At 43.8% G+C, this 16384-nt stretch overlaps 1 protein-coding gene across 6 annotated transcripts in view; it reads left to right on the plus strand.

The window, feature by feature from the left end:
* The window catches only part of grm8a (glutamate receptor, metabotropic 8a), a 439481-nt gene that overhangs the window by 308022 nt on the left and 115075 nt on the right, over positions 1-16384 (plus strand). For all 6 annotated transcript variants that reach the window (XM_079494665.1, XM_079494666.1, XM_079494668.1 and 3 more), the window contains exons 3-5: positions 1634-1769; positions 2255-2409; positions 5781-5918. In XM_079494665.1, coding sequence (XP_079350791.1) covers positions 1634-1769; positions 2255-2409; positions 5781-5918 — 429 coding nt within the window. The remainder of the gene's footprint in view (positions 1-1633; positions 1770-2254; positions 2410-5780; positions 5919-16384) is intronic.

A 16384-nucleotide genomic window follows, 5' to 3' on the forward strand; every position in this document is an offset into this window, starting at 1 on the left:
GTAGCGTGAAGCAGCTTGAAGTACAAGTACACCCCCTGGACATGATGTACAAGTACACCCCCTGGACATGATGTACAAGTACACCCTCTGGACATGATGTACAAGTACACCCCCTGGACATGATGTACAAGTACACCCTCTGGACATGATGTACAAGTACACCCCCTGGACATGATGTACAAGTACACCCTCTGGACATGATGTACAAGTACACCCTCTGGACATGATGTACAAGTACACCCCCTGGACATGATGTACAAGTACACCCTCTGGACATGATGTACAAGTACACCCCCTGGACATGATGTACAAGTACACCCTCTGGACATGATGTACAAGTACACCCCCTGGACATGATGTACAAGTACACCCTCTGGACACGCCCCAATCCAACCCTTGATGCTGAGTGCCAAGCAGGGAGGCACTGGGTCCCATTTGTCTTTGGTATGACCCGGCTGGGGATCGAACCCCAACCTCCCAGTCTCAGGGCGGACACTCTAACCACAAGGCCACTGAGCTCTAATTAATTTGACTTTTTCAAGTCCCAGCCCTACAATTTACAATACAAAGTACAATTTTGAGGTGTTGTAGACTACTTTACTTGAGTATTTCCAATTTCCAATACTTTTACTTCTACTCCATACACCTCAGATCCAAATATTGTATCTTTACTCCACTACAATTGTTTGAAAACCTAAGTTATTAGTTACTTTGTATAGATATTGATTATTATTGCAAAACATACATTACCCACTTCAGCCCTATACGTTTGAATATGGCCAATCTACAAGCTCACAGGGCGTTGGGATGCGGCAGATTGTGAGCTTGTAGATCTGTTATTTTCAAATAATTTTTATACATTTGAAAACGTGAAATGGGACATTCTGTATGAGTACTTTTACTTTTGGTACTTTAAGTACATTTTGATGCCAAAACCTTTGTACTCAAGTATATATATATTTTTTACTTTCTTTTTAAACTATTTCTTGCAGTATTGATAAGTAAAACTTGTGAGTACTTTCCACCACTGGTTTTTACCTTTTGAAATGTCCTCTCACTAATTAGTCATCTTAGGGTATTTCTTGAGTATGTTTGCATGAAAAACATGAAAAAGAAAAATGAGATTGATGTAGTTAGTAAAAGCTAGTAAACGTCAGTAAATACGTGTTGTACGACATTCATTTCTTTCTCACTTTTATGATTCTCTTTCCATTCATTATTTCTGTCTGTCTGTCTGTCTGTCTGTCTGTCTGTCTGTCTGTCTGTCTGTCTGTCTGTCTGTCTGTCTGTCTGTCTGTCTGTCTGTCTGTCTCTGTCTGTCTCTGTCTGTCTGTCTGTCTGTCTGTGTCTCTCTCTCTCTCTCTCTCTCTCTCTCTCTCTCTCTCTCTCTCTCTCTCTCTCTCTCTCTCTCTGTTAATTGTACTTGACCCTGGAATGGATGTTGAATGTGAGATCAGAATATAATAATGGAAATATAATTACGTTGTATTCCCTCTTTACTATAGTGCTTATTGGGGTTAGGGATTATATACACTAATGCATCTCTCTCTCTCTCTCTCTCTCTCTCTCTCTCTCTCTCTCTCTCTCTCTCTCTCTCTCTCTCTCTCTCTCTCTCTCTCTCTCTCTCTCTCAGGAGGGGTGTGTATAGCCCAGTCTCTGAAGATACCGAGGGAGCCTAGACCAGGGGAGTTTGATAAGATCATCAGACGGCTCTTGGAGACCTCTAATGCGCGTGCCATTGTCATGTTTGCCAACGAGGACGACATACGGTACGCCCCCGACCACCAAAACAAGCGCGCCCTCTGCCAGTGGTGTTGCATTGTGCTGAATGACAGAAGATATAAAGGGCTGGACAGAGGTTATGCGTTTTACGTAATGACATAAATGACAGTTGGGGAGGAGTTTCACATCTTGTTGGAGTGCCAAGAGCTTTATGCATTTTAGAGGAATAATATCTACCTATAACTGATCCATCTATGATATAGTTTTATTTTTTTGTAAACAAATTAGAATTTTATTAACCAAAGGATCTTTGTAAATTGGGTGCTTTTCTGGAAAATGTTCTTGGCACTTTCTGTAAATTGATGCATAGTTATGGGTACCACATAGAGATTATTGTATAATAACTATTCATGATGCTGTGCTCTTGTGTTAAATACATGATGATGATGATGATGATGATGATTTGTTACCCTCATTTACATCTCAATACGTTGTATTTTCCGTCCTCACTGTGTATGTATTTGTCTACCAGGCGGATTCTGGATGCAGCCAAACGCAACAACCAGACGGGTCACTTCCTGTGGGTGGGCTCAGACAGCTGGGGGTCCAAGATCTCTCCTGTGGTTGGCCAGGAGATGGTCGCTGAGGGAGCCATCACCATCCTGCCCAAACGAGTCTCCGTTGACGGTATGCTCTCGTGCATGTGTGGGATTAGGTTTAACCCATGGCATTTAGGCCTGAGCTCGATTCTACAAAATGCCTTCTAAATCCTGTTTTCTGAAAAACCCACGTTTATATGTCAGTTGTTCTCAAACATGTCATGTCAAGGACTCCCAAAAATATATGTAATTGGCCGCCGAAACCCCATCTGAAAATATGTTGTTCCAGGGACCCCCCAGAAGCTCTGAAAGAATATATATTCGAAGATTTGCGCCACATGTTCACGATTTTTCAAAAATAGCAGATCTACAAGCTCGTAGCTTGTAGATCTGCTATTTTCCAATAGCTAAAGTATAACATAATGCTATAAACACCAAAAGGGGTTCCCGCCCAAAATGGGTTAAGGTTTACCCCAGTGGTTCTCCTCAACTGTTTGTGGATGAAAAGCGTGTGTTTTAACAAATTATTTGGGGCCCACTTGCAATACCCTGGCGGCCCACGTACCAGCTGGGCCTGAGCCAGAGGTTGAGAACCACTGGGTTAGTCGTTTGCGGTTATGTTTCCTTTCCTTCGCCATCAGAAACCTCGACCATAGCGGGAGCAAAGTTTGACTGCCGTGGAGCCACATGTCGACTGTAATGTCAAGTATGTAATTACTAATATGCCTTCACCAGGGACAGCATTGTACATTTGTAATCATTATTCAACTGCTGCCCACCCGGGGGGGCTTCAACTGTCAACATTGTATCTGTCTCAGTTTTACCGGCATCCAGAGTGAATCAGGTCAGAGGCCTTCAATCAAGCTGTAGTGTGTGTCAGTAGACTGTAGAGATTGAAATCAGTATAAAGTCTGTGAAAGACATGTCATCTTTTTGAAAGACGGTGGGCTGAGGAGAACAGAGGTGAAGCAAGGCCTTGCTAAGATAAAGACATTACAAGTTTCCCTTTAAACTGTCCATCTCAGCCACACTGCTGCAGCTCAAGGATCAAAGTGCATACTGTAGATCACTTCTTAGGTCACTGGGTCAGATGGCGATAGCAATGCGTTACATTAAATATTGAGTTCCTTGTTTTATTCAATAATTTATCAGACTTTCTTACGTCAGCTCAGTCGTCCTCCTCTTCTCTGAGTTCACAGTTTTGGGTCGCCTGCACATCACGGTAAGTTTTATTAGTCTGCTGGTTTATCAGTACTAGATTTATATCAAACTATCATCATAAATAGCCCGGTTTTTCAGTGGTTCATACTAGGCTATAGAAATCCAAACCCAACACTGGTGGTGATGTGCGCAACGTTTCACTTGATGTTTTGATGAGAATTCTGAATCTCAACAAAGGCACTGGTGGTGTCTAAAATTGTGTTGACAGGAAAGAGGCAGCAGAGAAAACGGTGAAATCATCTGGGACAGGGCGGGCAGGGCATATCATGTTTTTGGAGGGGCATGAGGCCAAACTGGGGTGGCATGGGACGGTCATGGCCTCTGTGAAATTCCTGCATGTCTGTGTACACAGAGGCTGATAAGAGTACAGAGACACCGTGTGATCCAAGCTCTCCCTGCATTGTGGATCCCAGAAGGTGCCACATTTGTTCCATTTAAGTCCTCACTTTTCCTCCTGTCTGAGAAACCTTGTCGCATACAGCAGATGACTTCAGAGAGAGAGAGTGAGAGAGAGAGAGAGACAGCAGGAGGGCTCGGATTAGATAGACTGACCAGGAGCCACACTGAAACAGACAGAGATTAATGACACACACACACACACACACACACACACACACACACACACACACACACACACACACACACACACACACACACACACACACACACACACACACACACACACACACACACACACACACACACACACACACACACACCGCAGCAAGCATGAGCCATTCAACCACCGGAATCTGTAAAGGCTGGGCGTGAAGCTGCATTTTTTTCCCCACACTGTTGCAACCAGACAGTGTTGCTGCTGCCACACGGTTACCACGGCTACCGCTGCAGTACCATCTCTGCTGTCGTCTCCATAGAAACAAATGCACCGCTACTGGTATCGGTGGGTGTGGTTTACTGACCAATGGCCTGACCGCTGACACGGGTGACTATTGTCTCTGAAACTTCCAGCCATGTTCAAAACCCTCTGAGGTGTCAAACATTGATTCTCAAGTTAACCCTTCATTTTTAAGGACCGCCAGTTCCATATGAATTGGACCACTATTTTGAACACTTTTTTTAATAATTGGGACTCCATAAGGGTATTTGGAACCTTTATGTTCCACGAACCCGAGGTTGAGAATCAGTGAAAACCAAAAAGAAAAAAGGAATTCAAAGCAACATTTTGTTTTAAGCTGTTAAACAAAAAGTGAGAAGATAAGTATTTTTAATCCCCCCCCTTTCTCTTTGTCTCTCTCCCTCACTTTCTCCCTCTGTCCTCCACTTGTCTCTCCATCTTCTCCGCCAGCCTCTGGCAGCTGTTAGTGGTCCCTCTGGGGGTGGAGGAGAGAGAGTGTCTCTTTTTTTCTTCAACCCCTCTTATGTGGGACAAGCAGCCATCGTTGCATTTTGGGGGGGGGTTGATGCAAGTGTTTTAATCTCAGATCTTCGATGCAGGGGAGTCTGACTGGAACATGTGAGCTCCACAGGGACGTTCGCATTTACATTTAGTCACTCAACTGGCTCTACCTGTGAGATCATACTGACTCCTGCTGTGAGGAAAGAAAACACCTTATAATCCCCTGAGAGCTAGAGTGCTGCTTAAAGTCTACGACTCTCCTTTTCACCTTAAACTTCAGACTGTAATCACTTTACTGTAACAGAAATGACCCGCTTGACTTCAAAGCTACATGTCTGAGGCCATCAGGCAAGCCAAATTAGAAAGCCTTTTCTATTTGGGGAGGCCCTGCATGCCTTAGTTAACCGGGGCAATGTGAACCGAGACTCTGATGTCTAGACAGGAAATGAAAGCTGATAAAAGGAAGACCTCCAGACTTTCGAGTGATGCGACGTGGGAAATCAGCTAAGACGGATGGGTAAACTCTTCATCCTGACAGGGTCCTGTGGGGCCTCTCAGAGCGGCAGGCCACGTCTTGACTTATTTCTACATTAAGAAGAACTGACACGAAAAATAAATTACCGCTGATGTCGGGGTCCGGGGACTCTAAGAGTGCCGTCTTTGGAGAGGAGTCACCGCCAATCAGTGAAGCCCTTTCGTCAATCACGACGACGTCTTCTAACAAGCTTACATCTGCGCGAAGCAGACGGCTTTCTCCACAGCATCCACACGTCCTGTCAAAGTGAATGTTCTGACTAGACGAGGAGATCCTCTTCTCCCATTACATTATAGTATGTTTTTTTTTTTTTACATTGAATTCGCCTCTCTCCTTCCCTCCACAGCGTTTGATCGCTACTTCCGCAGTCGTTCTCTGTCGAACAATAGGAGGAACGTTTGGTTCGCTGAGTTCTGGGAGGAGAACTTCAACTGTAAACTTGGGATGCATGGCAAGCGACCTGGCAGCCCCAAGAAATGTACAGGTAGGATGAATACACTTTTTTTTGAGTGGTGCAACCACTCCAAGGAACAGCAATGTCCGTGTTAACCTATGTTTGTGTGTGACTATGTTTGTGTGTGACTATGTTTGTGTGTGACTCATGAGTACCAGTAGGGGCGCTATTGTGCCAGAAACAGAGAGAGAGAGAGATAGTGCTGCACTCTCTCATTGCTAATGAGAGAGAGAAGGGGGGGGGAGTAGCACCACTTTTTTAATGATTTTGTTTTTGGCTTTTCTGCCTTTATTGATATATACACAAGTGAAGAATGACAGGAAAGAGGGAGAGAGAGACGGGGGGCGGGGGGAGAGACATGCAGCAAAGGTCGTCATGAACGGGACTCGAACATGCGACAGGCTGTCAGGCCAGAGCCTATATGTGGCATGCACCTGGACCACTAGGCCAGCGGGTGCAGAAGAATACACAATTAACTCCTTTATCCAAGAAATGCACTTGTAGGATGACTATGCTGTACCTGCTCCGCCTGAATTATGATTTGTTTTTATTTGTCTTTTTGAGGCGTGCTAGCCCCTCCAAGCCCAGCTTTGTGTGTCTGTGTGTACCACGGAAATGATTTGATTGGCTGAGCACGGAATGTGATTTATTAATGATGATGTATGATGATTGATGAATGATGATAAGAGCGCCCCTCACTTCACACGAGTGTGACTGCATCGCTATGTAATTTAAAAAATGTGGTTTGCCCATAAAGAATGGTTCAAGAAACTGGATTTGAAGTTGATTCTATTTCCCTTCCAAGGGAATCCTGTTGGTCAAATGTAGAGAAGAATCAGAAATGTTCCACTGGTACACAGCAGGTTATGACAAGAATACTGTAGTGCAGTAATGTGGTGGTTTTACAGTAAAATCCTGAATGTTTTATTTTTTATTTCATCCACTACAAATGGAACCAAATGGATCCTTTGCGGGTCGAATTGTTTTAATTTGTACTTAAATGTAGTTAAATTAATGCAAGCTGGAACTCGACCTCTATGTCCTATCAGGGATAGGACATAGAGGACCCTGTGTGAGGGTCTAAGGCGTCAGAATTCTACCCCTCAGTTCAAGGGGGATTCCCCCGCTTGGCCACATACAGTAACCTGACTCCGCCAGATGGGGCAACAGAGAGTACACTGGGTTCCCCCCTCCTGCTCCCATCTGGGGAACCCAGTGTACTCTCTGCTGCCCCATCTGGCGGAGTCAGGTTACACATACAGTATAGTACTTCAGGCAGTACCACTTGTCCACCAGTACAGTAGGTGTCCTATGTGCGACACCAGGGTCTATACAGTAGATGTCTCAATGGAAGAGAAGGGAGAACACATGCAACCACTGCAGATGTAAATAGATTGGGTCTTTTTAAAAAGATTTTTCACAAAAATAATGTTTTTTTTTGTTGGGTCGCTTTAACACTGGAATACATTTAATTGGAGTTAATTGGTTCCACTCCGGTCCTGTGGATCCGGAATACTGCTAGTTTTAATATTCTATGAGGTAATTAATTATGTTCACCTGGCGACCCATGTGTAAATTACTCCCTGATTAGACAGCGAAAATGAGAACAGGCAGTAAGCTGGCGGTTTAATTGGTTGGTGTACTGAGTACCATTACATTATAGATGATACGGGCTGACCTGCTCCAGGCAACTAGAGACACAGTCTGCCTTCTCAACAGCTGTGACAGAAACGGAGTAATTGGTGGAGAGCATGCAGGTAAATAAGGTTCTTAAAGTGTGTGTGTGTGTGTGTGTGTGTGTGTGTGCGTACGTGCTTGTGCGTGCGCGCCTGTGTACTAATAGCAGTTCTTCAGCAGCTATGTGTGCATTTTTATACACAGACCTGTCACAGAATTTAGCAAATCACACAGTAACAGTCAGCGATTTCACTTGACGCGTGCGTGTGCGCGTGTGCGTGTGCGTGTGTGTGTGCATGTGTGTGTGTGTTCTTTCACTCGTGTTGGTGTTTTTCTGGACTGCATGGAGAAGAGTGTTGTCTGGCTCAGTCAGGACGACGTCCGTCTAGAGCAGCGGTTCTCAACGCCCCCTCCCGACCCCCAATATAAATTGACTGCTACAATAACCTTAATAATAGAGACAATAGACCATAAATAAATACTGAAACCAGATATAATCATTAGGGAAGGTGTATGCATGTACTATGTGTACTATATGTAAACTCTTCATTTCCACTTTCCAGCTATTCAGTCTTAGCTGATACGTGTACGGGAAAAGGTTTGGGGGCTGGAAGGCTCGTGTCCTGAAGGTATGGGGGTACTATATATGCTTCTGATGGCCTTGCAGTATATGTTATCACCTCCAGTGTTTGAATTGGATGCGGAAACCAGTGGAACATAAGGAGTTAGACTTTTATGGAGGTTGGAAGACCAGTTGTGCTGCTCACCGAAACCCGGTGAAATAGCACGGATTGGCAATTCCCTACATACACGCCTAGAAAACCTCAAATCCGTACATATTTAACTACTACTATTTTGACCGCGGCGGAGGCGTGGCTTTCACTAGTATTGTTTGTACGGAATTGCCAATCCGTGTTATTTCACAGTGTTTGGGTGAAATACTCCCAGGTTCTTTGCAGTTTGAGCACGAGTCACCACCAGGGTGCTGTTGAGTTTGTTTATGAAGCAGAAACCAATATGAATGTTATGCCATCAATATTCATGACGGACAACACAAGCATTTAACAACCAAAGTGCCCCTATTCTGGGGCCGAAGATTTGACAAAAATAGCCGATGTACAAGCTCAAAATATAGGGAGAGGGAAAGCGTAAACCGTCGGGGGACTAATAGATAGGGTTTAAGTGGTTGACTATTGTCTCATATCAAGAGCATGCAGGATTCATACCAGAGTGAAACATAGAAGCCTAATACATATAAAGTGGATGTGTATGGTTTTGGAGACATCCGTTTGGATTTTGCCTCTGCCAAATGTAGAGTGCTTAAAATAGCAATGGACTCAAACTCAACTGCCGCTAGTCCTGGTCCAATTAGGCAGTGGTAGAAAGTAACTAGGAACATGTACCCCAAGTTGTCCTTTTGAGCTTTTTTTCCTTTCTTTTTTACTGTGGAGTATTTTGAATTTTCAATACGTCTTACTTCTACTTCACTAAAAATCTCAAAAATAGCAGATTTTTTTAACATTTTGAAAACTTGTAAAATGGACAAATGGGAGTACTTTTACTTTTGGTACTTTAAAGGACGACTTCATATTACTTACTTCAAATAGTCCTCACCAATACTCATTATAATATAATACCATTTTTGTCTACTCGGTCATTCTCAAAGGAGGGTTGTGGACAGTTCTGAAACCCGCCTACCAGTGACATCATCGATGGGGAATACAAGCTAATAGAAACTGCAGGTTTTCTATTGCTGGAAAGTTAGCATGCTATATTGAACTCCCGCTCACTCACGCACACACGCACGCACGCACGCATGCACGCACACACACAGCAATTCATCCATACAAATATACTTAATTCAATCACAAACGCAACAAAACAAAGTTTGACAACTCACTGAAGCCTATAATGAGACTCAGGTTGTGCCTGTCTCTGCGCACACAGTCCTTTGAAGTCTGGGTCAATCGAGTCGAGGTTTGGCTCTTCATCCAGCCTGTCTCTGTACTTTATGCAGGCGAATAGAAGCCTTTCTCACAAAGATATGTCGTCGCAAAATGAAGGAGAAAGCATACTGCCTTGTCTGGAAGAGCGGGGTATTCACTGTGCTGCCATTGTTTTCTGAAAGCACACTTCAGTGTTTCATTGCAAGACAATTCTATTAAACTCTCCTGCTATGCTCACCAACAGCGGAGTCCTTGGGCATTTCAGAGATGTTGAACGGGTCGATATTCAGCTGTCGCTGGAAAATATCCATGGATCTGTTATCTGAGTGAGACAATGTGTGCAACAATGCTGTCCCTCACTCCATTATCGAGGGTCAGGTTGTTGGCTGACAGAAAGGTCTCCAATGTGGGGAAAGATGAATCATCAGTCACCGGCCTTGACTGTAGCTCCAAATTCAGGTTGTTTAAAGGGGAAAACCACCCATTTTCAACATTTTACTATGTCATTAATGTACCTTAGAGCTGTTGTGTGGAAATAATAAAAAAGTCCTCCCATTTTGTGTTTCCTAGAACTGTAATTATGGAAAAAATCATTAACATGGTGAAACACATCTTGATGACATCATCAAGATGTGTTTCACCATGTTAAGGATTTTTTTCAGACCTCCAGTTCTAGGAAACACACAACAGCTTTAAGGTACATTAATGACATAGTAAAATGTTGAAAATGAGTGGAATGCCCCTTTAAATGAGAGAACATATTCGTAGTTATGCCAGCACCTGGAATAAGCGAGAATGCATTGGTTATAGACTGTTTTCACAGCTGTGTCCAACACAGATTTAACTTCTCCTGGCATCTTCATGGTCCAGGGCCTGGTGATGAATGTTGCAGTGGGTGGGTGTCGGTCAATTGCATCCCCAGTGCCACCTCACGTATCCACGTTACAACTCCCTGGTAGGACTTCCCTATATTCACATCTCCAAACAACCTGTTCATGCTTCTAATACTACTTACTCACATGTTTACTTCTTACTGGTTATAGTACTGTTTTTCTCTATTTCCATATACAAACGAGTTGGGGGTCAGGGGTGGGGTGGGAGAAGGGGAGCAAGCTAACTGTACCTGTATGTGTATGTCCTGTGTGTTTGTACTGTATGTCATGTTGTGTCTTTAGTACTGTGTACTTGCACTGCTGTATTGTTTGTATTTTGTATGTATAGGACCCCCTCGAAAACGAGATGCGACATCTCAAGGGGCCATCCTCTCAATAAAGTTCAAAGTTCAAAGACTTGTCATTGCCCGGGCGCCGTCTATACAGTATATATATACTACTCCAACAAACCTTTCCGGGTACAGGCTTTAGTTTAGACATAGTATTGGTCCTACTGTCATTAGACCGACAACCTACCTCAAACCCTAACCTAACCCTAACCGCAAGCACGAAACAGCGCATGTCCGACTGCATGTCCGACCGTTGTTTCCGCATGTCGGTCCGTTGGTGTGTCTAATCTACGTGTGCATCCGACCTTTTCCAGTAATGCTCATTCTCTTGGAAAAAAACACATGCGTAGTAGATTGAATATGTCCCCAGCTATAGGCTAGTTCTGGTTTCTAGTGGTTTAGAACAGACCTGAGCTCCACCATCTGACATTCAGCAAATTGGCCGAATCTGCAACAAGTTGTCTCCTCCAACTGGATAGAATAGTAGGGGCTACATTTTATTCATTCATTCAAACCTTTATTTATTGTCGAAAGGCATTGAGGTTGGCCTCCTTTGCAGCGTCGTCGAGATATTATGCAGTCAATCATGTTGAACATTATCCGCCGTGGCCTCTACTCTCCTTGACACCGTGTCATTGGAACGTGTTATTATCCTCTCCCAACACGTTGCGTGTCGTCTCTTTTGCTATTGGCAGGCACAGTTCTTCTCCAATTGCATGTGGTTTACCTGCTTTAGAAATGCGGAGGCTCGCTCGAAATAAACTTGTGCTTTAGCTACAGGCGTAGCAGCTGTGTATAGTGGTTAGTGGACTTGGCCTGCATCAGTAATTCTATTTTTCTTTTAAAATGTTTTTTTTTTTTTGCGGCTTTCGCCTTATTTTATATTTCTTATAGAGGGACAGACAGTATAGGCTGACAGGAAATGGGGGAGAGAGATGGGGGAGTGACATGCAGTAAAGGCCGTCGGGATCGGGAGTCGAACCCGCGGCACACTGCCAGACTTGGACTACCGGCCAAGGTGCCTGGACCGCTGAGCCACGGCCCAGGCCAATATTGGTTTTCTTTGAATGAATTCAGATGGTTTGTCTTCCAGCTCTGTGCGTCTGGTTTGAAGATGCCGTTTGAAATGTGAGGGCTTCGTCCAATAGTGTGAGTCCAAGAGTATGACTACATACAGTTGGAGGCCATCGATATTGTCCTTTTCTTTGTTTTGGTTTGCGTGATTTGCGCAAAAGGACAGTTAACCCATTTTGGGCGGGAACCCCTTTTGGTGTTTTAAACATTATGTTATAATTTAGCTATTGAAAAATAGCAGATCTACAAGCTCATAGCGCGCCACCGAGTGGCGCGCTACGAGCTTGTAGGTCTGCTATTTTTGATTTTTTGTAAAATTTTGAGGTCGGGCCTAAATGGGTCAAATGATAAGGGACAATATCGGTGGCACCCAACTGTAGTACCACACACTGTGGTATGGGTTCTGCCTCTCTCCCACTCCAGGTGAATCCACGTTTCATATTTCCTCGTGGGTTTGCTCCGCTTGGTCCTGCGGAGACCGCTGCTGCACGCCGGGGGCCTGCTGTGCTGGTTTCCTGCCCACGGTGGTTCACGTTCAAATGTCTTCTTCCCCTTCAGCTTCTAAGTCCACCATGCTGCTCGAAATGAAATTATTACTATATTTACCCAGGGTATCTGGGCTAAGCTCAAGAACTTGTTTCCAGCCAGGCCCTGCTCATAGAACACATTTCATCGTAGTGGTTCAATGCCTTGTTCAAGGGCACTTCAGCGGTGGTAATTTTAACGTGTCGGACCGCTGATTCGAACTGGCGACCTTCCGGTATCAAGACCGCTCCTCAATCCGTTCGGCCACCGCTGCCACGAAATATTATGCTCCTGTTCCAAGGTTATAATGGTTAACTAAAACTAACAAAACGAAAACTAGAATTAAAAAAACATTTTAGTTAACTGAAACTAAATAAAAACTAAAAATAAATTAAAAACGACGACTAAACTGAAACTGTATTGTGTGTTCACAAAACGAACTGAAATTATAGAAAAATACCCTTAGTTTTAGTTTATAGTTTTAGTTATAGTGTTTTAGTTTAAAAAACTAAAACTAAACTATAACTAAACTAAAACTAAGCATTTCACCGAAATAAAAACTAAATAAAAACTAGCAAACCCGCTCTAAAAACTAACTAAAACTAACTGAATTAGAAAAAAAATAGCCAAAACTAACAAACTAAACTATAATGAAAAAAACTAAATTATTATAACCTTGTCCTGTTCTGAACTCCTCTTCACGAGAGTTCCAGTTTTGAGCCACGATTGACGTTTAATATCTCGCCATCAGTTCACAGTGTTTTAATCGTTGTCGACTCCCGCCACATTTACCTACAGTTGGAGGCCATCGATATTGTCCTTTTCTTTTTGCTGAGGTTTGCGTGATCTCCGCAAAAGGACAGTTAACCTATTTTGGGCGGGAACCCCTTTTGGTGTTTTAAACATTGTTATAATTTAGCTATTGAAAAATAGCAGATCTACAAGCTCATAGCGCGCCACCGAGTGGCGCGCTACAAGCTTGTAGGTCTGCTATTTTTGAAAAATCGTGAAAATATTTATTTCAGAAAACTGGAGGATTTAGAAGATTTTGTTTTAAATTTTGAGGTCAGGCCTAAATGGGTCAAATGATAAGGGACAATATCGGTGGCACCCAACTGTACGTAAGCATGCACCCCCACCCCCTAACCTGTCTATGATGATGTCACTGGTAGGTGGGTTTCTTAAGTGTCCACAGCCCTCCACTGAGACAGTAGAAAATAATTGTACAATTGAATTATGAGCATTAGTGAGGAACACAAGTTGTGAATGGGTGAAGTCGTCCTTTAGTTTATCTTGATGGCAATACTTTTGTACTGTTACTCAAGTTACATTTTGAATACCTGGTCTTTTACTTGCAACAGAGTATTTCTACATTGACATTTTTAAGTAAAACAAAGATGACGACACGAATCCTGGTCCTCTTCGATCCCCACAATGCAGTTTGCTGCAGATTTGCACACAACACGCTCGCCACTGCACCTCTCCTTGCACACCTGCACACGACAAGTGCCCGAAATACCAAACACACAGTCACACCCACCCAGGCAGTGAAAAACACACCACTTAGCCTCCGGAAATTGTCAATGCAGACATTTACTGCACACGCCAATGCACCTGGCCCAAATTAGAGCCTGAGCTGCGTGCGTGTGTGCGTGTGCGCGCACGCGTGTTCCCCTGCTGATGATGGCATTAGTTCAGATAATTAGCTTTGTAAGTACTGTGGCTCCCATTGACCAGCTATTACCGGCAACTGCCTCTGGCCGGTGTGCGTGCGTGCGTGCGTGCGTGCGTGTGTGTGTGTGTGTGTGTGTGTGTGTGTGTGCGTGTGTGTGTGTGTGCGCCTGTCTGTACGTCTGGGTCCCTGTAGTGGCTCGTCAGACTTCATTAATTCTGTGTGGCCGCGGTCGCGACCTTTGCATCATCAACACTGAAACCAATCAGCAACCTGCTGTTGAAGACGTGTGTGTGTGTGTGTGTGTGTGTGTGTGTGTGTGTGTGTGTGTGTGTGTGTGTGTGTGTGTGTGTGTGTGTGTGTGTGTGTCACTGATCAGGGATAGCAGGAAAATGGAGAGCAGAGGACACAAAGTGTTAGGGTGAGATCCAGCGATTTAAGCTTGAATAGTGAGTGGAAACTTTATTGGAAATGTTATTGTTTAATAGTTTCCACAGTAACGCCAGGGCTCCACCGGACGCGTTGCGTCTCCGTCGCGTGCGTCAAAAAACGCACCGGTTCAATTTTAATGCACGCGTCGCGTCTCCGTCAACGCAACGCGGGCAGTGGAGCCACCCTTCATTGATTAAAAGGGAACATTCCCTGACGGAGACGCGACGCTGACGGAGACACAACGCGCCCGGTGGAGCCGGGCCGTTAGAGTGACTGCAACATGCTATGGAAAAGTAAAAGTGGCTGTGGCATCTAATTACATCGAAAATGTATTTTATTTTCTAAATCTGTCTTTTACATATATTTCCCCTCAAATATCTTAATTTGACTTATTTTATGGGCACTGTATTTTGCCCGTAAACCTCAAGTTTAGCGGGCATATACAGTTAATATACGGTAATATACAGGTGTGATGGTACAATTCGGGAGTTTACCGGAGTTTGTTGGAAAGTTTAACGGGAGTTTCCTGTAATATACACATCCGTATTCCATGCTTTTTGCATACAGATGCAGAGGAAATGTTTTTGGGACACACAATGCCCCCATGTTCTATAATATCATTGTGGAAACCTTGTATGGCTAAAATATCTATAAGCTCACAATGTGTCATGCGGCAACGTTGTGGTTGTAGATCTGACATTGAATTGACCGATATTTTGTGCAATGAGCGGTCTTAGGACAAAGCATAAATATACGGATTAATTTATGAAAAAAAAAGAATTTGTGATAATATGTGACCGGGTCTGGCAAATAGGCCCTCATCTCGACCAGAGTAATTTTTCAGTTTTTTACAGATTATTAAAGTACAGAATGTAAGCTTTCATATGATGTATGTATATGATGGAAAATATTTGAAGGAGATATGACCATTTTAAAATGATTGTGCCCTTTTACCCAAAGCTGAGAAAATCCCCTTTGAATGTTCACAACATTTCAACACCTAGAGCTGGCTAGCCTACTTTGACTTATAAATGTATACATTTAATTTGCCCAAATCAATAATCTGTTGGAATGAAAACCTTCTTCAACATTCAAGCTGTGTTAATATGAAAAAAAAACCCGAAAATCACAATAAAAAAAAAGTTTATTTTAGATTTTCTGCCTTTTCATTATAGGCGAGATGAGGACCATTTTGCTAGACCTGGTCAAGGTTTCTGCTTGGCAGCACTCATTCGGTAGCACTTCACGCGTGGTGCGGAGTAGCGTCTCTCTCACGTCACTGCACCCACCTAGCCAGCGTCCGTGCGTTGTACATCTTCATACCGCCAAGCCCAACCAACCGTCCTGAGGCGGCTAATGTGTTTTTAACGCCATTTTAATGTGTTGACTAACAGGTAAACATCGCAGACAAAAACAACTTCTCACGCTCCGAGGGGTACATGTATGCATGAATGCCTCCGTCAGTGTAAACGGGTGCATTGTACACACACACACACACACACACACACACACGCACACACACACACACACACACACACACACACACACACACACACACACACACACACACACACACACACACACACACACACACGCACACGCGCACGCGCACACACACCAGTAGGAGTGTGTGTAGCAGTTGGTTGGTTTCATGATTTGAAGACATTTGGAGACACTCAGTCATATGCGTAGAGACACACTGATACACGCCCCCACACACAAGCAAAGCATGCACGCACACGCACACGTACACATACACCCACACACTTATCCCACCTCAGAAAAACAGATGGAACGAGAGGTTCAATAGAGCTTTTCACACAACACAAACATTCTAAATGGCTCCAAGTTTGTTTCCTGTTGGCAGTGTTTGTGAATATCATGAGCTGACAGGGAACACACTTTGATCTAAGCTGTTTCCTAGCAACACTATTCTGCCAACAAGCTC

This window comes from Electrona antarctica, assembly GCF_951216825.1.
Source record: "Electrona antarctica genome assembly, chromosome: 23".
Lineage (NCBI taxonomy): Eukaryota > Metazoa > Chordata > Actinopteri > Myctophiformes > Myctophidae > Electrona > Electrona antarctica.